Source organism: Triturus cristatus, chromosome 2_1, assembly GCF_964204655.1.
Source record: "Triturus cristatus chromosome 2_1, aTriCri1.1, whole genome shotgun sequence".
Classification (NCBI taxonomy): Eukaryota; Metazoa; Chordata; class Amphibia; order Caudata; family Salamandridae; genus Triturus; species Triturus cristatus.
The window spans coordinates 429,039,493-429,064,386 of NC_140581.1; the positions used below are offsets into that span (position 1 = coordinate 429,039,493).

At 42.3% G+C, this 24,894-nt stretch overlaps 1 protein-coding gene across 11 annotated transcripts in view; it reads left to right on the forward strand.

Moving 5' to 3' along the window:
* The window catches only part of MAST4 (microtubule associated serine/threonine kinase family member 4), a 1,731,733-nt gene that overhangs the window by 1,508,332 nt on the left and 198,507 nt on the right, over positions 1 to 24,894 (forward strand). For all 11 annotated transcript variants that reach the window (XM_085631988.1, XM_085631996.1, XM_085632003.1 and 8 more), the window contains one exon: positions 21,270 to 21,371. In XM_085631988.1, the coding sequence (XP_085488114.1) occupies positions 21,270 to 21,371 (102 nt within the window). The remainder of the gene's footprint in view (positions 1 to 21,269; positions 21,372 to 24,894) is intronic.

A 24,894-nucleotide genomic window follows, 5' to 3' on the forward strand; every position in this document is an offset into this window, starting at 1 on the left:
CTTCTATTTCTAATTGAACTAATTCCCTGGTGTCTAGTGGGCTTTTCTGCCCCCAATGGGAGCAGAAACGGCAAAAAAATAAAACCGATCTGCCCCCAGAAGGGGCAGAAAAGTCTTCAAAAAATTTAGGGGCCCAAGGAAGCGACCCTTGCCCAAGGGGTCGCTTCCTACAATAATATTTATATCCCTGGTGTCTAGTGGGCTTTTCTGCCCCCCCCTAGGAGCAGAAACGGACAGAAAGACAACCAATCTGCCCCCAGGGGGGGCAAAAAAGTCTTCTAAATAATTAGGCCGCAAAGGAAGCGACCCTTGCCCAAGGGGTCGCTTCCTACATAAAGAAAAAGACATCCCTGGTGTCTAGTGGGCTTTTCTGCCCCCCCTGGGGGCAGAAACGGGCAGAAAGACGACCGATCTGCCCCCAGGGGGGGCAGAAAAGTCTTCTAATTATTTTGCCACCCTAGGAAGTGACCCTTGCCCAAGGGGTCACTTCCTACATAGCATAAACGACATCCCTGGTGTCTAGTGGGCTTTTCTGCCCCCCCTGGGGGCATAAACGGGCAGAAAGAAGACCGATATGCCCCCAGGGGGGGCAGAAAAGTCTTCGAATTATTTTGCCCCCCAAGGAAGCGACCCTTGCCCAAGGGGTCGCTTCCTACATAACGAAATAGACATCCCTGGTGTCTAGTGGGCTTTTCTGCCCCCCCCCTGGGGACAGAAACGGGCAGAAAGAAGACCGATCTGCCCCCAGGGGGGGCAGAAAAGTCTTCGAATTATTGGGCCCCCCAATGAAGCGACCCTTGCCTAAGGGGTCGCTTCCTACATAGCATAAACGACATCCCTGGTGTCTAGTGGGCTTTTCTGCCCCCCCTGGGGGCAGAAACGCACAGAAAGCGGACCGATCTGCCCCCAGGGGGGGCAGAAAAGACTTCGAAAAATTTTGCCCCCCAGGAAGCAACCCTTGCCTAAGGGGTCGCTTCCCAAATTCAAATAAACAAATCCCTGGTGTCTAGTGGGCTTTTCTGCCCCCCCTGGGGGCAGAAACGCGCAGAAAGCGGACCGATCTGCCCCCAGGGGGGGCAGAAAAGACTTCGAAAAATTTTGCCCCCCAGGAAGCGACCCTTGCCTAAGGGGTCGCTTCCCAAATTCAAATAAACAAATCCCTGGTGTCTAGTGGGGCATCCCTACTCCACGATCGCGACGCTGTGCGCGATCGTGGAGCAGGAATGCCCTGTATTGAGACATCGGGGGAGAGGAAATACTCTTTCCTCTCCCCCGATGCCTCAATACAAAAGAAATCACCCCCGCGGCCCCCACCGGACAAGGGAACCTACCTCTTGCTGCCTTGGACGCGCTGGAAGAAATGGATTCCAGCGCGTCCAACGCTTCCTGATGACGCCGGCGCGCGCTGTGCGCGCTGACGTCATCAGAAAGCGTGGGGGGGCTCGGGGGGGCTCGGGGGTGGCAGCGGAAGCTCTTCCGCTGCCACCCCCGTAAAGGGGGGCAAGATCGAGGCGCAAGGGGGGGAGCGCCAGCGCTTCCCCCAGGGGCTGTCCTCATGACGGAACGGTTCCGTCATGAGCACAGCCCAACCGATGCTCATGACGGAACCGTTCCGTCATGAGCATCGAAGGGGTTAAGGAACTTGAATGTTAAAAGAGAAGAGGTGTAGAGCTAAAGCGAGTGATAAATTCTGATTATTATGTAACTTCTTTTTTCTTTTTTTTTTTAATTAAATTTCTTATTGAGCAAGGCATTCGGTACAGAGAATATATAATCTACTTCAGATCATTAAAAATAAACATTTTGATGAATCAGATACGATAACTTCTAATTAGCGATATACAAACTAAGTAGCCTAAAGTGCAGCCACCCACATGGTTGCAGTGATTCTAAAGTGCAATATCAATTAAAGTGTAAGTGCATTTTTATCAAAAATAACAGCTATCATTCCAACATCAAGATCGATTTTTGGTTTTTTAAACAATATAGCTGAAGCCGCTGTTCTCCTCATTAATCCAGAATAACCATAAATCGAACATCTAATAAAGTGCAATTGTGAAATAAGTGCAAATGCTTCTAAAATACAATGCCAAATGGCTACAGCATCAAAAATATAAAACCAGTGTTAAAGTCCCTCTTTTAACTTTTCTAAATCCATAAAAAACTTCCAATTTTTTTCACATTTTCTAATAGCCCCAATCCGTCTAGCATAAGCTTCTTCAAGTTTTCGAGACCTCTTCATTTTATTAAACCATTTCAAATGGGAGGGGGCTTCACTAGATTTCCAATTTTGGAGAATTAAAGAACGGGCTACCGTACAAGAAATTAATTTTAAAAAAAGCTTTCTCGGCCCCTGTTAACCTCATTCTGTCCCTGCAAAATCCAAATAAAGCTGCCTCGGCCTCCACCAAAACAGTCTTTCCGATTATTAACCTAATATCTGCAAAAATTGCCTCCCAAAAGGGCCTCAACCGTGGACATGAAAAAAAGATATCGTGCCATCCGCCTTCCCCGTCAGCCTGGCAACGGAAGCACTTATTCTCCACTCCTAGAAATCTTTTTTGTAAAGCAGCCAGAGTTAAGTAGGAAAGCCACCGAGATAAGAAGGACATCCTTTTAAAATTTGCAGCACGCAACGATTTACTTCCTAGAAGACACAGAGCCTCCCAATCATTCGATGAAAAAGAACATCCTGTCTCACGATCTATTTTAGCCAAGTGGCTCTCTAGCACAGAGGTTTGACCCTGTTTATATAACAACCGGTACCAGTTCCCCACACCACTCACTCTCGCCCCATAAAGGGCTATCACTAGTTGATTTGGAGCGTCAAAAATGCCCTCGTGTTTTTTAGAAAGTGAGCGATTTGCAGATATTCAAAGAAGGAGGGTTTTGGATGGTTTTCCGCCCTTCCCATTACCTCTGCCCAGGAAATCGCCCTGTTTTGAATTATAAAATGTCTTAGCTCAAATAGACCACAGCTTTCCCAATTATTGATATGTCCTAATCGGAACTGGAGGCCAAAACCTAGCAGCTTCTCTCAACTTTAAGTATTGGAGACCAGAAGAGCTTGACTTTTTAAAAAACGACTGGAGTCTAAAAATAATTTCTTTCAAAGTCTTATACCTAGTTTTTTTAGGAAGTTTGGAAGTTTTTAAAAACACTCGGGTTTGTGAATCCGATTCTTGAATCATTCTATCTAAAAAGAATCTATCTTTAGTACAATTAGATCCCATCAGTCCAGACACTAGGTCTAGAAAAGCTGCTTCGTAGTAAGTTCTCAAATGAGGCAAAGCTAACCCCCCTTGTGTAATGGGTAATTGAACCACTGTCAACTTTACCCTTGAAACTTTCTTTCCCCAGACAAATTCTCTAAATAAAGTTTCTAACTCTTTAAAAAAAGACATATTTATTTTGATTGGGACATTAGAAAACAGAAATATTAGCAACGGAAGTATAGACATTTTAATTAAGGAAACTCTACCCACTATCGATAAGGGGAGTATCAGCCATTGTTCCAAAAGTTTCTTGATTTTCTCCCTCGTTCTTAAATAATTCAGTTTATATAGCTGTTGGTACTGGCTAGACACATATATCCCAAGATATCTAATGGGATCAAGGCTAGTTGCTTGCATTCTTAAACAAGATGGAAAAGAATTTACATTTGTATTAAGGGCAAGAACTTCGGTTTTATTTGCATTTATTTTATAACCACCAATTAACTCAAAGTTCTTGAATTCACTTAAAACGATTTCAAGGTTATCTTTGTCCGGAGACAAATATAAAATTATGTCATCTGCGAAAAGTTTCAGCTTAGACATGCCACAAATAGGTGTTTGAATAGCCGCATTATTTCGTATTTTAATTGCAAGAGGCTCTATAAAAAAAGTAAAAAGCAAGGGCGAAAGCGGACAGCCCTGTCTGGTCCCACGCTTTATTTTTATAGTCCCTGCTTGTTTTGAATTTATAACTACCTGGGCCGTGGCCCCCTGATAGATACTGCGGAGCATGTTAATAACCTGAGCTGGGAAGCCAAACCGTCCAAGGGGAAAAACAGAGTACTCCAATTCACTAAGTCGAAAGCCTTCTCGGCGTATATTATGTTCCTTCTTGAAGAACTGATGATGAAGCAGAACAGATTCTGTACATGTTAAACTTCTTTTTCAAGTGAAGAGGAGACCGGTATGTAAATCCTTGGTGGCTAGGCAGGCTGTCCTGTACACTGATATAGCTTTGATGAGGAGCCACTGAAGTGCAAGTAAGGTGGGGGTGGCATAGTCGAATGTTTCACTTTCAGTGCCAAAGTGGGTCACTGCATGAAGCACTACCATCAAGCATGAGGGGCATTATTGGTAAACTGGTCAAGCCGTAACAATCAGCGGAAGGGATCTGGTTATGGCCTTGAGGTCTTGTTCTGGGATGAACTTTCAGATCCTCCACATTAGTCACACTTGAAAAAATGCACCCTTAGAAATAGCATTTGTATGTTTATTTGGATTCTAGTCTACTGTCAAGAATGAAGACCAGTGATTTTGCACAGCCTGGATAGCAGTCGGGATTGAAATTCTGTTAATTGTAGGAGTCAGTCCAGGATTGGACCAAAATGTGTAGGCGAATTAGAGAGACACTCCATTTTCAATCACCCGAGCTACAAATGGTGGGATGTCACCCACTCTTGAACGAGCTCTAGGGATTGGACACGAGTCAAAGCATCATTAGGTATGTCTTCATCCCTTATTTCATGCTTCTATCTATATTTTTTGCTACCTTTTTGCTACATAATTTTGCATGAATTTTTAACTCTAGTGTTTGATTTTACATCATTAAAAGATATCCATGTATTGGGATAAGTATCTAGAATTTGTTTTAGCCACTTCGTCTGGTAGGAGAGGTGGCCAGGGGGGAGATTATGTGTAGTTTGTTGCGCATTTATTATTTATTTAATTCATGCTGTGCTTTTCTTGCAATTTAATAACTTGCCAATCTTGCAGTGATGTGCATAAATATTTTACATCACCATTCCGCTCTGTTTTCAGGACACTTATTCTATTCATAGTCCGTAGTGTGCTTCAGTCAAACGCCGAAGACTCGACATCATTCAGATATATATTTGCCTTCGCAGAGCTCCGCCGTCTGCGGGTTCCTTTCATGTGTTCGCTGTCATTTATGGTGACATTCAGTTGGTATCTTAGCCTGCTGTTGCCACTCGACGCATCTCTCAGCATCCCCGCAGCAGTCCCTGGTGGTCTGAGCAGCTGGATGCAGCTGACGCTTTTCAACTCGAAGGTCAAGGTTGATTCACGCTCAGCGCCTCTGTGCCTCACCCCGGCTTCACTGGCGTTTCTGCGAGCAGGGGCGGGCCGGCTCCTCTCATTGGACAGGTCCGCTGCCCATCAAAGCTGGAATGAGCCAAGGACTGGCAGCTTCTGCACATAGACAGCTACTGGGTGTAGTTAGGCGCAGCATTGGAATGGAGCGGCCTTTTCCAAAGCTGACTTTTAGCACTTAGTATCGATTTTATTCCCATCAATTTAATGGGTGCCTTTACAGGTTTACCCAGTTTCAGAACAATATCGGTGCATTATGTTTAGTTTGTTTTTTTACCTGTTGAAGTCATTCCCGTGCAAGCATTGACAAGGCAAAGTTCTCTCTTTTAATATTTATATTGACAGTGATACTTAATTAAAGCCATTACTGGAGAAGGTAGTATACATGTTTACATTACTATACTAGATGCAGGACATGGGTTGTCTAACCTTGTGTTTTTTGGTTATTTGTGATTTAATATGTAGGATTTGTAGCAGGCATATACATTTCATATTTAACACGTGCAAACATTATGTAAGCATTGTAGTGTTGAATCATAAACGTTGTATGCAATGTATTGGAGTATGCATGGGCAGGTCTATGTTGAAAAGATGTTTGCATGATTGAGTAACACACAGAAGAGGAAGAAACAATGCACATTTTCATCACGCGGGTAATCGTGCACTGCAGATCTGAGACCCATGAGTCTAATGGCTAAAGATCCGGGATCAGCAGCACAAAGCACTTTATATCGCATGTAGAGGACAATAGCCCACCTGGGGGTCCTAACCGAGTTCCCCCCAGGGCACCTGCAGAGGGTGAGGTCCTCCTTCTGATCAAGGCATAGAGGGGGGATATTGCAGGTATCGCAGCCAGCTATAAACTGTTTCCATACCCCTCTGCCGAATGCAGTGACTGGCTCCCTCTAAGCAGTGGACTTAATGCTCATTAACTGTATTGGTTTTAATGAAATTGTAATGATTTTAAACAATGGTACTATACATTCGTGAATTTGAAGCATACAATACTTTTACATTTTATTTGACAGTCCGTGTGCTTGTGTTTTTCTGATGGATACTTCTAACCACAGATTTCTCACCTTTAGATTACCCCCGGACGGCATCAAAAACATTTTTCAGTTTAGCCATGTGTGCCAGTAGATGGCATCTCGTGGCTCCTCATAGACTCCTATCATCTCTGGAAATAATGGAGCCAACCAAGTACACTATTGTCAGATCCTTTCTTTCTGAGCCTTCATTCATTCTTTGACAAGAACGAAACAGTTTTTGGTTATGATGGCGATGATGAGGACGAATTATCCCTGCATTATGATGATGACCATTTCTGTCTCACCTGCAATAATCTTAGACAGGCAGTTAAACTGCTAGATTTACATCTGTCTTCCATTGAGATTAAAACCAATGTCCTCATGGAATTGTTACAACCCAGACAGACCTCATCTGAACCACTAATGGCGTTCAATGGGGCCCTGACCAACACCTTCATGGGCACTCTGACTAATCCCTGCTCATGTCCACTTGTCAGCAGACAGGTGGCTCGTCACCACAGAACAGCTCCAGGTGGCCCTTATTTCCTCAGGCAACACCCTACTCCTAAGAGCCTGAAGTACAGGCCTCGACTAGCGGGGTTTACTCCAATTCAATTCCTACTAACCCTCTGAATAGAGAATAAAAAACATTTGAGGCATTTGGGAAGAGGATATCCCAAATCTGGACTTGAGTCTCGGGTCAGTCAGTGCCAGCAGTTTGCTGGGACAGTACTCCAATGAATTATGAGACATGGTTGCAGATATCTTGCATCAATCCCAGAAGAATTTATCATCTATGTGGCGTGGGCCATTTAAGATAGCCAAGATGTGACTAAGTAGGGCTTGAGGTCAGACCTGGACATGATTATCTGCCCAAGCAGAGCAGTCAGCACTAGCGTGGTACTCTGGTGCCACACAAGGACAAGATCCACTGGCTTTTCAGCCGACGTTTAGGTGTCACTCATAGATATTCCGTTTCATGGGTCTCAACTTTTGGCGAGAAGGCTGACTTCATCCTTGAGTGCTCACCTCGATCTATCCCCATTTGCACAGTTATCCCTAACAATTTCACTCCTTTCCAGGCATTGCTTGGGGTTCAAGGTCTACCACCACCACAACAACAGGTACCCCAGTTTCTTTGGGGTTGAGGAAGGGGAATCCAACAGAAACGTTATGGTCTGCTGGGACAGAGAACCTCCCAGTTCCCACCCCCATGTGCAGCAGTCTCCTTGCTGTTTTAGTTTGCCTTAACTGCACATGGCTGACTCCCGGTGGGTGGCAGTATCAGTCATTTGTTCCACAGGTGGCAATCCATAACATCTGGCAGGTGGATACTGAAGGCATTCCAATGAGGCTATGCCCTACCTTTCTGTCTGTCTGAATCTTCCACCCTCATCAGAGTGTCTTTCAGAGGACCATTTGTCCATTTTGCTGCAGGAACTTTAGGCTCTTTAGGACAAAGGAGCCATAGAGAGACACCAGTCTTGGAGATCGGTGATATTCCCTTTTTTTCCTTGTGCTGAAAAAGTGCAGAGACCGCTTGCCTATTTTAGATCTTCGACCACTCAATTTCTTCCTGTGGAAACTGGATGACAGCATTGGACGTGCAGGACTCCTATTTCCATATCCCTGTCCTGCAGGTCCACTGGCAAAACCTGCGGTTCCATGTATGCCACAAATATTTTCAGCTTGCCTTTCTCTCTTTTGACCTCCTCCATGACCCTCGTGTTTTCATGAAGGTAATGGCGGTTGTTGCCCCATTCAAAGTTTGGGGGTCCCTGCTTTCCCTACCTCGACAACTGGTTGTTGAAGGCAGGCTCTCTTCAAACAGTTGTGGACCACCTCCAAATCACAGTGAACCTCACTTCATTGCTGGGGTTCGCAATCAACACCCCACAGTCACACATGAATCCTTAACAGATGCTTTCTTTCATTGAAGCCATCCTAGATAAGGTGCACTTCCAGGCCTTCCCTCTGAATGCACACATCCAGGACATTTGTGTTATGATCCCAATGTTTTAGCCTCGGTCATGGATGGGTTGGCTGTAAGGCTTCTTGGCCTCCTGTATCTTGCATGTTGACCATGGCAGATGGCCCATGTGGGTTCGGCAGTGGGATCTGAAGGCTTAGTGGACTCAGTACTAAGGGAATCTGTCAGATGCCTGCTTGGTTTAGGCAGAGACAGCAAAAGATCTGCAGTGGTGGCTGCTCAACCGCAGTTGCACCAGAAGATCGTTCCTTTCAGGTCTTTGAGGGCGATGTTATCTCCAAACGCATGTCCCTCAGTTGTGCTGTGACTCAGGGATCATCCCTGAGCCCCACACTGTTTAACGTTTACATGCGTCCATTAGCAGAGATAGTCCGTCCATTTGGCATAAAAATCGTAACCTACGCTGATGACACACAGCTTGTGGTGTCTTCAAACCACCCAGAAAAGTCATCGGACTGCCTTGGAAAATGTCTGGAGGAGGTAGCCAAATTGATGGAGTTATCCTGCTTAAAACTTAATGGAGTCAAGACCGAGCTTATGCTTCTCGGCAACTCGCCAGTCTTCAACTCTGACCTGCTTTGGCCTAACTGTCTTGGACCCACTCCAGAACCCAAAAATCTGATTAAAAGCCTGGGTATCTGGTTGGACAGCTCTCTCAGCTTTGAGTTTCAGGTGACTAAACTTTCAGCCACTCGCTATGGCCTACTGAGGATGCTGCGCAAGATACTTCTGCTCCTCCCATTCCAGGTGAGGAGAATCATGATCCAGGCCCTTATAGTCTATCGCCTGGATTATGGTAATGCCCTCTACCTAGGAGCCCTCCAACTTTCAATCTCAAAGCTCCAGATTCTTCAAAATTGCGCTGCTTGTCTACTCCTTCGACTCCTCATCGACAATACACTAAACCTGTTTTAAGAAGCCTACACTGGCTACCGGTCAGGGAGAGAATCCAGTTCAAGGCCATGTGCATTACACACAAGGCTTTCTGGGGGAAAGGGGACAACAATCAGATGTTCCATGATCACTCCATACCAACCTAGCAGAACTCTTCATTCCACGTCCCTCTCTCTTGCTACACTCCCAAAAATAAAGAGAGCCAGATGTGGCGGCGGATCTTTTTTTTTTTTTTACAACTCTGCCAAACTATGGAACGCCCTCCCCCGTATATAAATAAGGAATCCAACTTGATGCCTTTCTGGAAACTCCTCAAAACGTGCTTCTTCCAAAACCCCACTTAATACTGGTCTCTTTTTGTACGCGTCCAACTCCAGCGCTGGGATGCCTTAGGGTAGCTATCGCGCTATATAAATGCTTTTTCATTCATTCATTCATATTGACCCCTCTCCCTATTGGTGGTGCAGGCTTGTAACTGCTGGGTTGAGGAAGTCACCTGGGAGAGCTTGCTAGAGTTGCGGACAATTCACTTATCATTGAAAGCCTTCCTGCTGTTTACCAAGGGGAATTTAGTTCAGGTCCTCACGGGCAACACCACAGTGTGGTTTTACAACAAGCAGGACAGGGTGTGGTTCTGAGTTCTATGCCAGGGGGAAACAGCCATTACAACAAAACTTTCACAACGCATGCTATTACATAGCATGCCATCACAACGCAAGTGCCATTACAGTGTACTGCTAGCACAACGCATGCTATTACAAACCATATGCTTTTACCCCGCATGCCTTTACAACAAATTTCATTGTAAAGGCATGAATGGTAAATGCATATGTGTTTTACATGTAAGTATAAGGTAAGTAGATAGATAGATAGATAGATAGATAGATAGATAGATAGATAGATATAGATATATGGTAATTTTAGGGTTTAGGGTGGGTTTGGGTTTTGTGTGGGAAGGGTAATTTTGACTTACCTCACCTCTTAAAAGAAAAGGAGCGACTCCTTCACTTGGACCCCAAAAGAGAGCTTAGCTTTTATAACAATTGGATCAAAGATCATCAGGTGAAAGGTTTCTCTTTGTAGGAAGTGGCAGCCGGCATGACTCGCGGGTGGAGGTGCAGGCAGGACGCGGGTTACCTGGAGAAGGGGTCGTGCATATATATATATATTTTTTTTTTAAAGTTAAAAAATAAAAAAATAGATTTACCTTTGCGCCGAGTCCCGGATCTCCGCTCCTGCTCTTCTTCGTCTCGGAGGGAAGCACAGCCAGGCCCCACTGACTAATCACAACACTGCAATGCAGCATTGCTTTTGGTAAGCACCCAGGCTCCCCTGACCAATCACAATGCTGCAATGTAGCGTTGTGATTTGTTTTGAGTGTCCAGGCTCGACACTCAACCAGGGAATGGGGGCCTGGGCTTGTTCTCCACACAGGCTGTAATGCAGCCTGCATGGAGAAACGGGGAAGTGCGCCTCACTGATTTGGGCGGCCTGAGAGGGCCAACCAAAAAGTCATTGTGCACTTAGGAGTGGGTAAACCACTTCTCCCCTGCCCTCCTCTGAGGGCAGAGCAACCCAGCCCACGCACCCGCAAAGCAAAGTTATTATCATTTTACGCTTCTTCTTCGCACAGCTTAAAAGCAGGGGGGACGACGTTTCTCTGCCCTGGCAAAGGAGCCGCCGCTATTTGTAGGCTTCTCTGTGCAAAGAAAGGCAAGGCACTGCAGATGAGGACCTTATCCAGGTGGATGGTCCTCTGCCACAGAATCTGCTATGCGCTGGCCAAGAGGCAGTCGCCTGAGGGACCGAGAGCTCGCTTCATCAGAGCCAAGACTGCTTTCACTGCTCTGGTATGAGGCGTGCCTGTCCTAGATATTTGTCTTGCTGCTGTGTGGCCATCCGTGTACACGTTCACAAAGCACTATTGCCCTGGCAGCCAAGTCGGAAGGGAAAGGGTGTTTTGCATATTCAGTCATGCAGGACGTTTTGTCCAAGTCAGTCTATAGAAGAAGATCAATCTAGCTACAAGGGAAGAGTGTGAAGATATATAAGTGAAATATACAGGCAGAACGGACATTAAGGAAATGCTTCACATTTAGTTGAACTGTCTTCCAAGTGGTTTAATCATTTAGAGTATGAATCTGTGGTTTACTTGGTTAGGTTTGCATAATTATTTTTATGTTTGATGCATCTCTATGGAATTGTGATGAATTAATAATTCTTTTTAATTATCATTTTTTTAATAAAGATTAATGTATATAGATGTATGTTGGAGTTTGGGGGAGTTAATGAAGTGTTGTTTATGATTGTCATTACCCAGACCCACCACTGGGGGAGGTACTGCTTTCATATCTATTCTAAAGGTGAGGAATCTACGATTAGAAGTATCCATCAGAAGAACAAGTTAATACCTTTGGAAATGCTTTTTTATGATAGAAACTCTATCCACCCACAGATTCCTTACCACTCTCCTGCTTTCTGGTTCTGTGAAGTTGACTCTTTTTTTATCTAAAAAGGTCCCAATCTATGCATCTGCACACTGGTATGATTAATTACTTTTTGGGCTGCGTACCTAGGGTTTTGATGGTGTCAAGAAAGAAACTGACATCTGATTGATATTCTAAAGGTGGAAAATCTGTGGTTAGATGGAGAATCCGTCAGAAAGAGTGTTCTTTGGGCTGCATTTTTCCTTGTATGTTAATGAAGATCGGCAGTCATTTTTTATCATACAAAAGCTAGAAAATAAATTGCCACCATAAGTGACTAGTGAAAGCAGCCTGCAAGGAGGCGGGGGGGGGGGGGGGGGAGTGCAGGCTTCCTTTGCATCAAATGGGTACCACAGAGACAACCTAAGTTTCTGCTTCCCACAACATGCCACAAACTACTACCCCATGGGATTCGGCAGTGCAGGCTTCCTTCCCACACGCAAGCATTGCACAAGCCATGCCAGAACAAGTTTCTCACTTACACAGACACCACCATCATTACAAGAGTTATGTGAACAGCTGAAACCGTCTCCCTCATAAATAAAAAGGTGCAAGAACGATAAAATGTGTTTGTATAAAATACAATATTCTATTAAAATAATTGGCTCTTTTTTAATGAAATAAAATCCAATATTCCATCAGGATTTACAGATCCACTACAATATTTCCATTGACCTGTTAAAGCTACAATCATTTGAAGTGAATTACCGTTTTGGGTAACCACTTTACACAGAAAAATTAGTAGAACGCTATTGCCTCCAAATACTTACTTTTAGAGGTACCGGCTCCCACATAATTCACAGCATGAAATTCGTCTAGACACTTGTCAAGCTGCAAGTGCAATAACTTTTCCCTAATTCCTATTTTGTGAAATGATCATGGTTTTGTTATGTATCTATGTATGTGTAAGTATGTTATGTAGTGTAAATCTTTCTGGGTAGAAATGTGGCACTGCACAACAGGTTTTTACATTTGCATTGCATATATTTATATTGCGCATCACACATATTTAAAAATATAGGCACCGAGAGAAAAAGTGGTTTGCCCTGAATCACATGTTTTATAGTCCAGCGCTAGAGCTGGAATTGGAACGTTCCAAATAGGTTCAAAATTCGTCTATTTAGCCACTAAACCACATCCTTATATATTTGCCTGTGTTGTGATGTGACTACCTTCATTAATGACATCAACTCTATGAATGTGCAAAATGGGTCATGAATTAAGTGTTAGAAATGGAATGCCCAACTCGCCCAAAAACTCTGTAAATCTATGAATCATAAACTTATTTTCATGTTCTGTGGCGATTTATACAACGTTGTTCATTGTCAAAATGCAATAGCACCCATGGAACTCCTGGCGCTTGAAGATCGTCGTAATCGCCATGCATACAGGTTATAGATATGTGTTGAAACCCATTATCTCTATACACATCTTTTCTCCATGGAGATAGCAGCTTCTTCCCTGAACCCCTTCAAATATGGTTAACTGTCCAATACTAGAAAAGCAGAGAGGACCGGTTTGTCTCGCTTTATTCCTTAAATCCAGTGTGCACAGTCTAGTTGCGACCACACCACTAACACCAGCACTACTAAGTAAGTGAACAGGTCATACCAGAAGTCATAGTTATCCTTCTGCGTCATCCTTTGTATTGATTCAGCACTCAATAGGGCGATGGATGACTAGAAGTTTAGACATATTTGCGGATGACAAGCTTGTGGATCAGTCAGTGATGCTGGCATTGAACCGCAGAGTGAAGACTCTCACCAACAAGACTTTGGCTACATGCCAAGATGGTTTCCTTCTTGGCCTTGCATCTCAGATCTCGGCACATCTGTGCTGCTATTACTTTGCACAAGTGTCCAACAGTGGACTAGCCAACGACCATCTTCAGGTACTGCAAGGTGATGGTATGCGTCGCCTGCTAGCAGTCAGTGTTATGCACGCCACCTCTGTATTAATGTAAAACAGGCAGAAAACAATGCACATTTTACAAGTAGCTGCCTTCCTAGACTCAGCAGTGCTCTGCATGTACTGTAGATTACATCCGAATTTCGCAGATCCGCCTCCTGAAAGAAAAAGTGTTTAATGCATCAACCATTTCATAAATCCTTGTGGCCTATTAGCCAGGATTTTACTAGTGTGCGAAGTTGTTAGGATAGGCTCCCACAAGCTTATTGTAATTCTCATAAATACCATTAGTAATACCTAGTTTGTAAAGGTTTCAGCATTAAAAGTTAGATTCTCTTGTGTCTCTTTTGAGCTCTTGCGGTAGAAGAAGGCTCGACACATCCATATGTGAGTGCGTAGGTGCAGGAAAATTGAGGAAATCAATGAATGGCAGGTAGGTCAGAATTCAGAATTTCTGGAAGATTCTCTGCTTATGTTTCTGAAAATTTTCGCACCTCTTCAAAACATCCTATTTTTACTTATCACTGTCTTCCTGAAAAGGCCAAAGAAGGGTCAGCAGATCTACAAATTACATTTCATCGTAGTTATGTATCCCACTGGAGAATAACATTAAAATACAGCTGCTGACAAACTAGGGGAGAGAGTTTACCGGTGTTGTTTGCATGAGGAGACTTGACAGGTCCCATGCAAGCCAGCTGTTGTACGGTCTGAGCAGAGGCTAATTAGCATTCTGTCGATTTTACAGCATGGATAACTAGGAAACATTTAATTTTCTTTGAAGTAGCAGTTGCTAAAAGGTCCTGGTCAGTGGTCTTGGGAGGCAGGGCTACAGTTGCACGTCTGCAGCCATTAATGCAGCATTTGTTTCGAGTTGAAATTAGTAATATCCTAGGATCGCTATTCAAGAACATGGCAAAAATACAATTTGTTTTGTATTGAATTCACAAAGTATGACTAGGTTACTAAGCATATATTTAAAGAATGTAGTTATACAACACTACATTGTGCTACATTGCCCTTCTTTATTTACTTGGATATTTTTTGAATTTTGTATCAACTTGTTTTCCTAGGATAAAATTGTATGTAATTGTATCCTACCTCTGATGGTTGGTATATCAATCTCCGTTTCATACCTCATTTATTTAGAAATCTGTTTATTGAGTTTTAAATTTTGCAGCAAGAAAATTATACAATGTAGTACAGAATGGCAAAGAGCATAATTACAACTAATGCACAGTAAGGACTCAGAGCATGTCACATATAAGCATAACACTTTACACCAATTGAGGGGCATTCAGTATGGGCTAAAGTTGTGACCCGTGAGTCTGTAATGACAACTACCATCACGCGTGATGTTGCAGTCACTGTGTTAGCTGAGAGTAGCAAGTCACCTCCTTATTCACCAAAGACGTATGTTGCCCAGTGACCGTTTCATACCTCATTGCCTAGAATCTAAAACGGTTAGTGTTTTGCGTGGATTAGATAACCGGCATTAATTTAAAAGGTCTTGAACACTATTTGGTAGTATCTTGTGGCTGGCTTTGGGAATAGCTGTAGGGATTTGAAATGCCAAATGATTTTTGCTAAAGGAGTATGGTGAGTGGCACTTGCTTTGATGCCAGGGAAGTTTAGTGCACAAAGATCTGCAACATAAATAAGAGCGTTAACACAATGTAACTTTTTACTTGCTGGTGGCATTAATGTTTGTGAGAAAAAAATGAAGCAGCAGACAGAAAATAAATCTATACCTCAAATAAGTGTAATGAGCATCTTCTGTACAGTTTGTATGTTAGGATTTGTTAAATTAGCTCACTGTCTTAACCATACTACAATGATCTTTCTTGGAGAAGGAAATCCTAGGCGTTGCTATTCAGTTTCATGTTCATTTAGGAATTTAAAAGAAATGGAAAGTTTTAAGCCGCAGTACTCGGTTTGCTGTCTTGCAATCGTGCCCATGGCCCTTTAAGAAATCTTTTCTATGAGAAAGCATAAACAGGCCTTAAATAATGCGTTCAATATAGTCTTTGACCTTTACCATCTAGCAGAAGGTAGCTAATTTGCAGACCAGACGTTTTGAGTATAGGTTGCAAAAAGAGCAGCATGCTGTGGCTTGAAGTGCAAAGTCAACAGGCTCTCCTGCTCAGTAAGTTTTGGGATGGGGAAAAGATGAAGAAAACATATCTGAACTTGGCTGAATGCCAGCATGGGCAGAAATTGGTTTAGTGTCTCTGTACTTCCCATCGGAACATTAGGGTTTGACACAATATGGGTTCCTGGCCAGCTCAAAAGGAGAGACCTTAAAAGAGTTCTCGAATGATATTTGCTTTGAAGGAATTATTTGTTCCCGACAGGGCGATCGTTCCTTACAATTGCGAACCCATGCAGTGATCTCAAGAACAGATAAATCCGAAGGCATAAATCCTTCTATAGAAGAAATGCTCCCATGACAACTGTTTTCTACAAAAGGTTGGTTGCATTGAATTGAGCTGGAGCTGTAGGGGTGCCAGTCAAAGGGAATGAACCTGGGCCCACCGCAGTATAGTTGAAGACTGCAACTGCAAAATACTGTGCCAAATAAGAGTGAAAAAGCTAGGAACAGATCGACCTGGTTGGCGCTTCGATCATAAAGAGCAAAATAATTTTGAGAACAAAACCTTGCGATGGTTGCTGGTTGGAAGAAAAACATGGACATTATCCGGAAAACAAGTTAAAGTGCAGTTCATGGCTCCAAAAACATAGTAGCAAGTTTACCTAGGAGGCCTTGGCTTAAAAATAAACAAACAGGCTCACCAAAATCATGGAACATAATTTGTTGCATTTCCATTAATTACTGAATATCTTCCTGTATTGTTGGCGCTGGTATTAATACTTTGCTGCCCAAAGACGTTTTAGCACTATATAAAACATTAAGATTTCATTGAAAGGTTGTAAAGAGCAGTTATGACAATTTCAATGGGCTTCTCTGTTGTGGCAGTGGGGAAGGATGCGTGAAATATTGGGCACTAAAGTGTAATTCTCCTGTGCATCACCGTAAGTCTTGAATGGGGGAGGGCAAAAAATGTTCTATGACTGGTGGATCCTACTTTATTTCTAGAGTTGGGCGAGAGTAGGAAGGCAAGAGCAGTAGTATGCACATGGGCGGTAAAATGGAATGGAGAAATTAAAGTGACATGATGTTAGAGGGACATGAACTAATCAAAAGAAGAGAAAATAATGAGGAGATAAATTACAGCATAAGTGAAAAAAAGAAGCAATATTAATGGGGTGAGGTAAAAACAGTTGAGACACTAAAGGTTGATCCAAGCGAGCGAGCAACAAATTACAAACCTCGCATAATAAAAACTCAGGAGAATTATGAAACCCAGCAGAGGAAGATGCTGAGAGGAAGCTGAAAAATTTCAAACACAAACAGATGGATTTACCCAAAAATATATGGGGAAGACTTGAAAAGGGAATTTAGAAAAATCAAAAAGAGGTGTCTAAATGTGAGGAAAATAATTTGCTGTCAGTGCTAGCTTGGTTTTGAAGTGGATCAGGCTGAGGCCTTTGCTTGGAAAAAAATGATTAGTTTTCAAAATCCCCAACCCCAGATACTGCTATCATTAAGCAGTAGTGCAAGAGCTAACAGATCTATGAAAGCATGGTATGATCATTGGATGCTAGCCAGCACTGTGAGGTAGCATGTGTGTTTACCACAGAGCTTTAACTCTGCACTGGGACCTGTGGCTCTATAGGGAATAGAGTGCCAGGGTAGAGAAGATGTGCCTACCTGACTGTGATACCACACAGAAAGAACTGATAAATATCAATAGAACAGAGACAGGACTAATAATGAACACAGAAACCTGAGTAGTTACTGGTCGAGTCGACTCTTCCAGATGATGCAACAATTATCAAGTTAACTGTACATGGAGGACAATCTTCTCACAAATACATCAATATACTGTGCTAGGCTAAGTAATACCCTGATTACTTTCTGGAAGGTCTTCATCATCTGAGGCCTTACTCGTCCACTCTCGCCTTCAAAGTGAATGGACCGTGATGAGGAAGATGGACGAAGTGGTAATGGTCTTGAGGATATTAGCCTAAGCGAGGGTAACACTAAAGAGATACAAGCTGAAAAATGTTGTCAGTGGCACTGGGCAATATGCAGTTTTGCTTCTATTGATACTATGGAATCATGTGGCACCCTTGCAGTAACATCGGAAAGCTACATGGGTTTCTCAGACTTAAAAAGTGCAATTTCAGGATAGTAGAGAGCCGCTTTGCTTCACAGATATATCCGGTTTATTGGTGGTGAAATCCAACATTCAGCCCTTTCTCTGTAGTGGCACAAAGTGTAAAAAAAGCGAACTAAGCAGCTCCCGAAAGCAGCAACAATCCAACATTGGCTGTAAAAGTGAACAGTGCCAGTAATAACGAGTTGTGTGGGTCAGGGCGTGGGCAGGCTGATGCCCTCCGCCAAGTGTCAGAATAAAAGTGCTGAAAGTGAAGTCTAAAAGTTCATGCGTTGATGTGGGAGATTATGTGAAGTCCATATACAGGGTGCAAAATAGAAGTTTTCTCTGTGGCTTTACTTACCCTTATTGAGCCAATTGAGGACACTATGCCCATAGTGGAAGAGTGGAAGCTCTGGGCCTGGTTGAGTGCTACTTCCACCCTGCTCTGGAAGTCTTTGAAAGTACAAATTCCATCTTGGTTGTTGTCATAAGCTCAGTGTAATGAATCTTGGCAGGTATAGCTTATATAGAATAAATGGTATTTTTTGATTCCAAGTCTTGCAGCAGTCTGCAATAGTTCACCATGGGAGATGCAGTGTATCTTGTGTATGCCAAATGACACTTATGTTGATTAAATCCTTGGCGGAGCAATTACCTTGACTTAACAACGCTGAGCATCCAAACCACGGCAAACCCAACGGAGCACAGCCATAGAGCCACACAAACACAGACAGATGATAGGTGACAACATAGGACGCAAGAGTTCTGGTTGCTGTATGAATGAAAAAAACTATGCTGTAAAAAAACTCCATCTTAGCACCAACACCATTGAGGGGAATGTGGAGCTTCTGTGGTCATCTTAGTGGTGGTTTCTTTAAGCTTTTCATCTCTTGACCATATATCTGCCATCAGAACTCTTTTGTTTAATAGGAATGTATTTCTATTACAGTGGTTATTCACAGGTCACCAATTTCCTTTATTTGACAGCTATCAGTGATGTTTTAAAATGAGGTTCAACTTTGTTAACCTTGGGTGTGGTTAACTTTCTCAGTTTGCAGTTGTTGTCCTTTGTTGTGGCCATCATTATCTTTGGTCATACCACCTTACTTATACACAAAGCACATTTATAGTTTCCAGAAGAGTTTGTACTGGGAGGTCAGGTAAAACCGATTGTTTTTCAAACTCTGCTGATAAAAATTGCAAACTTTTACTCACTTTTTAAACTTAAAAAGAATGTTAACTAAGGCAAACCATTTTCAAGTCCAATTTTGTCTTTAAGTATATTTGGTTGGTCAAAATGGTTAAGATCTTTGGCCTGCCTTGGGTCAGGCACCCAGATACTCCTGCAGCTCAAGCTTTCATCGTCCCTCCCCTTGAAAATAAATTTGAGCACATTTTTAGTTTTCTTGCAAAGTAGGGGCAGAATGAAAAACGTAGTCTTTGGAGGACTCTGGCTACTTCCGAAAGTGCAAATACCTTACCTCCCAGTACAATTTTTGTGTTCCAGGCTGTCCCTAAAAACAGATCCTGAAACAGAAAACTGGTAGAGGGGCAGGCTGCCCGCACCCTAAGTCACATTTGGTATAGGGGAGGGTAGCACATGGTGACAATGTAGGGAGTAGTCAATTGGGTGGGGCACCATGAAAGGTGAAGGCCTGGGGAGCCTGCCACATTTACTGGTGGGTTGCAGGTGTGGACTTTCTAAAAAGTACTTGGGGGTGGGGGCTGTGGGGAGTGACAAGGGTCATAGGATGCCTAAAGCAGGGGACAAGGTCAATGTTTGCTGGATGTTACCAAATACCTCACTGCCCGGAACTGCCCTTCACGGCAGTGATCAAAGTTTCTCACTGTCACAATCCACCTCTGATGCTTCCCCTTATTTAATAACAAAAACCAAAAAAAAGCCAATAGGCATAGTTTATAAAAAGCATGCAGTATTCAGATTATTAACGCTATGCTATTCAACACACCCCAAGGAAGAATTAATGGCAAACTCATCATGGCTTAAAGGTCAAGGAATGCAACCACAATGACATTAGCCTTTCCACCATCAGAGCCGTGGGCAGCCTCGCAGCCTTGCTCAAGGACAGGGGGCAATGCATGCAAGCCTGCCATCTCCACACGGTTTCTGGGTGGGCGACCCAGGCTGCTTACCATGTTACATACCCTGTTTATTCAGGTAACTAATGGTCAGGGAGGTTGATAGCTGATGTCATCATTAAATTTCTCAAGCTGGTGTTCTTGAGTACCATGAAGGATGACTTTGGTTTCTCAAGTAACAGGTAGAAATAGAACGGTCTGCTCTTCTGCATGGCGTAGTGTACATCTGTCCTGAACCCACAAAAAAAGCATTCCTTTGGTGTCCACACCCTCCTGAGTGGCATAACAAACTTACATGGCACTACCCTCCCTTGAATATCAGTTTGAATTACTAAACCTTCAAGTGCTGTCTCCAGCCTTGTTTACCCATAGCATAAATTCATCCTTATTTCAAATATAACACTGCTAAATTGCAAGCTAAGTGTCCCAGTGACCCAGTGAGCAAACTCTGTCATTGTTCTTAATGGAACAGAATAATCTAGAGTCGCACAGTGTTTGGAAAACGATGGGTTTTAATGCTGCCTGTAGTGAATGCCACTGTTAGAACATTTAGCCGCATTCTCGCATCCCCTTTTGTGTGCTTCCTGAAAAAATGTTTCATGTTGGGGACAGAAGGAGCATCGCCTGACTCCAGGTTGTATGTGGAGGGGGTCCAAGAGAAACTGCCTCCAAAAATAAAAATAAAAAGCTCGCTTTTGTTGTAGGGTGCACAAATCCGTTTTCAGGGCTGAATTTGTTTTGAAAAATAGTATTTTATGTGCATCTTAAAGGAAAATATTGAAAGTTATCATGTGTGCCCATAGGGCCGGGTACAGGGCCTGTGATGAGAGCCCGCTGCAGCCACTGGTGTATATTTCTGTGTGTTTTGTAGCTGAAATATTAGCCATAAATTCACCTTAACGGTTTTGTTCAATCAATTTCTGCGTTTTTTTTAATGAATTTGTACAACCAGCTTCATACATTGTAGCTCACATGGCTCTCCAGCTGTGAGCAAGAAAGGAAATGGGGTTTCCCTAATTGCTTATTCCTTTGCAGTACCCGAGGAGTTTGTATCCAATGACAGGCTTCACAGGCTGGATGGAGACTTTGCTAAACAGGGATCACTCCCGATGTTCCGTGTCATTAGGGAAGTTTGCAAACACCAACATTGTACCTGGTAACCACAGCAAAAGAATAGTAAATGTCGCAAACATGATTAATTTTCAATCATGATCGCAGCATGTCAGATAAATAGGTAGCGGCAAGACTGTATTGGGTTCTTCGGTGTTATCATTGCTCTATAGTGTTTGTGACGTCATATCCGTTCATTGCTCTTTTAGGCTCATGAACGTTCTGAAAGTGGGGAGTTGGCGTTCATCAAACAACTAGTGCAGAAGATCCTCATCGTGATTGCGCGACCAGCTCGGTTGCTAGAATGCTTGGTAAGTTTGCATTTATTTATACCTAGAGATACGGCTTTTTATGATTTTGTAATTTATCTAATTCACTAATTATTTATATCAGTTCTTTTGTTACCACTGTCATATATTCCCATTAATTCCATCACATTTATTGCCACTTACACCAATATTCACAACACAATTTATGTTTCCTGGTCACTTCTTCCCATCACTCATAAAATGTTTCTGTCTGAATTCTTCCATTTACAGCTCACTTTTCAAAGACCCACCTTTACCAGACCATTTTTCTCTCCCTCTGTTATTATTATTCCCATTTCTTCAATGCACATCTTGGGTCACATACATTTCTACCCACGAGGTGACATTGGAGCAAAAAAAAGTCTGTTTAACTGACAATGAGAAAAAAAGCTAGTTCTCAAAATGCTCTAACATACTTATAGTTGCTACAATGTTGGGTCTATACCAGCAATGTCTTTGACACCATCTGCCCATTATGGTGAAAGCAATACTTAGTCATATATTTACTGTAAATTCCTTGTGTGAATGATGTCCACATAGAATTATCATATGGCTGCAGAAACAGTAGATTTCTGGAAACATAATGGGGATGTTGCAGTTGAAGCTTATTTTTCTGGGTTTTATCCTACTGGGCCATACGGGTAGGATGTTTTACTCAGATTCTTTACTTCACCTCAGAGGCGTTGGTCCACTGATGGATCTTTCTTCGACATAGTGAGAAATCAGGTTGTCCCACTGTCGGCCACCCAATCAGGACCATTAATTGGAAGGCAACGCACAAATTGGTGATCAGGTTCAAATATATTACTCTCAGAACCATGCAATGGAAATAGAGTATTGCAATTGTTAGACCCAACCTCCTAAAGAGGTTTAGCCTGACAAGAATCATACAAACCAATAGCTCACCTGTGGGTACACAGAACGGAATCAAAATTACCTAATGCTCTGAAAACAACCTATGATTTTCTCTATTATACACTTAGAAATCAGATAATCAGAGGCACAGTTCCCGTTGAAAGCACATTAAGACACAATAAAAGACTCCGATAAATGTAGATAATTTGGTTATTGTGTTAAAGATCCAAAATCAATGCATATAAGTAACATTATAAGAAGCTCAGTCATGAGTCCTGCAGCTCGAAATATAAAAACACACATCTAGCCAAAGTAAATCTATTTCTAAATACAGACATCCATAAGAGGATGGTTCTAATCATTCGAGATTCCTACCACCAACAAAGGCAAGAGGATGGTTCACAAGGGTTCTCTTAGTATGGGCAAAGGGATCCAGTTAAACTACACTAGGGAAAAGTCCACAGAGTATGGGAAAGGAGAATGGAACATAAATCAGGAAAGTTCAGTCTGGTCTCTCACCAAACTGCTTTAAATAGTCCAGCAGTCAAGTTCCTCAGCAAGGGCATAAAGGCAAGGGACATGATAAAGATGGGAAGTCAGGCTGGAGGCAAGGAAAGTGAAATAGTATCCTCCCTCTTCTTAGGAAAGTCAATTTTTATAGTTCCATATTGTTCATTGTTTTATCAGTAGTCAAATTAGGACGGTCTGATCATCATGTGACCATTCTTCCGTTCTCCAGGTACTAATTGATACTCCAGCATACTTTCCCATGCTCATCATGAGAAGTGACTGTCCATTCTATCCTCACAGGTTAGTTGACAAAAGAGCTTATTTACTTTGTTGCTCTCCATGGATATAGTCCAAAGGTCAGGTTCCCACCATTCATACACAGAGACATGCTGTAAGAGTGTCCCTTGTCACTTAATTGACGCTTAAAGAATGCCACATGAACAAGAATAAAGCAACATTTGAGGAAATGTATCAAAATCCATTACACAAGGCTATTGAAATAATGCAGACTAAGGAGAAAAACAATTCAAAGACATTTAAAAGTTAGTATTTCTTTTTATTTAGTAAATCAAACTCCTAATTAAGTTCAAGCGTAATGAAATAAATCACAGATATCATAAATGAGCATTTTATAAGGTTGTCCGTGATTGTTACTCAGAAGTGTTCAACTCTCATTATGGCCTACTACCCAATTTTCAAAAAGTAGCAACATACAAACTATTTCTAAAAATAATTAATATAAAGTTGTGTTTATGGTTATAAGATCTTTATAATGTTAGGTACTTATACTGAAAGTTTCCATTATATAGCACGTTGCATACATTAATTGCACCATTGTCAAGTTTGATATGGCGCTCTACAATGAAGTCAATAAAAAACTAAGTTTAATCATTAACTTTCAAGACAACTTTGTTAAGAATACTTTCAGTGTAGTTTTTCTTGACGTGTGCAAAGCGCACATTTGTGTTTTTATTGTCAAGATTGGTTTATTTGTTGTGTAAATCATGATCAGCTTTTACGCTCCATCAGTGATGAAAGCATATTCAGTATACTGCCACCATTTGCCACATCTCTTAGTGGAAAAACAAGATTCTCCCTGTAATCACTTTCTTCCTTCATCCTATGTTCCATACTTTCTTTCCCAAACATTTTCGCATTAGGATCACCAAATATTTTCCATGTAGAAAGCTCTTATCTTGATGGAGCAACTTGTTTTTCATCCTGTAAACAGCGTTGCATGTAATGTTGTCCTGTATTGTACAGCAGGGAATTGAGCTTTTACTTTCCAGGTATTGAAGGCCTTTTGGGGATCGCTGGAAGGTTTCACAACCAGGAAATGAGGAACTGATGAACTGAGTAAACGCCAGAAGCATAACAAAAAAAATAAATGGGCAACCCTGAAAATGGAGGAATGCGTATGGAAGAGCAGCAAGCTACTGAGATTCTCCCTTGTCGCCTAAACATGATAAAAGGTTTAGGATGGAACAGAAACTGAAATTTAATTTAAGATAAAATGTTGCATCTCAGCTTGTTCTCTCCTTTTCTCTGAGATCAGATCTTCCTACCACAAAAACCATGTTTATGTCAATGTACAGTATCTTTTCCTCCAAACTCTCTCCAGACCTTCTCAAAGCAAACACATTTGTCTTCCTGTCTAGGCAGATTATCTGCTGCTGCCTCTATCCACCCGTTTACTTACAGCCTAACCTGGCTTTTTAGAAGCTACAGATAGCACAACTGAAGCAAAACATGAAGGCTTTGGAGGTGAGGACAAAAGAAACGTACAGTCCATCAAATAAGACATCGTAATACAGTTCAGAGTACCTCTTGATGCCAAAATCCAAAGCCATTCACAGGCTACAACTGGCAACCCTAGCGTCCCTTCTATATTAGCATCACTGAGCAATACGTAACATTTTATAAAAATTTGTTATCAGGTATGAGGATACCAGATTATGTCATTAGTTTTTGGTCAAAAATAGCAATCTAAATTTTTTTCACTCTTCTTTACTGGTAGCTGGTGAACTTTTTAGCAGTGGGGCCGAGGGCTTACGGGCTCCCTTTTAGACTATTGTAAGACTTGCTGTGACCCTGAACTGCAAACGTTTGCAATGCTGTTGTGCTGGAAAACCTGCTCACACAAAGCATTGCCTACATGTAA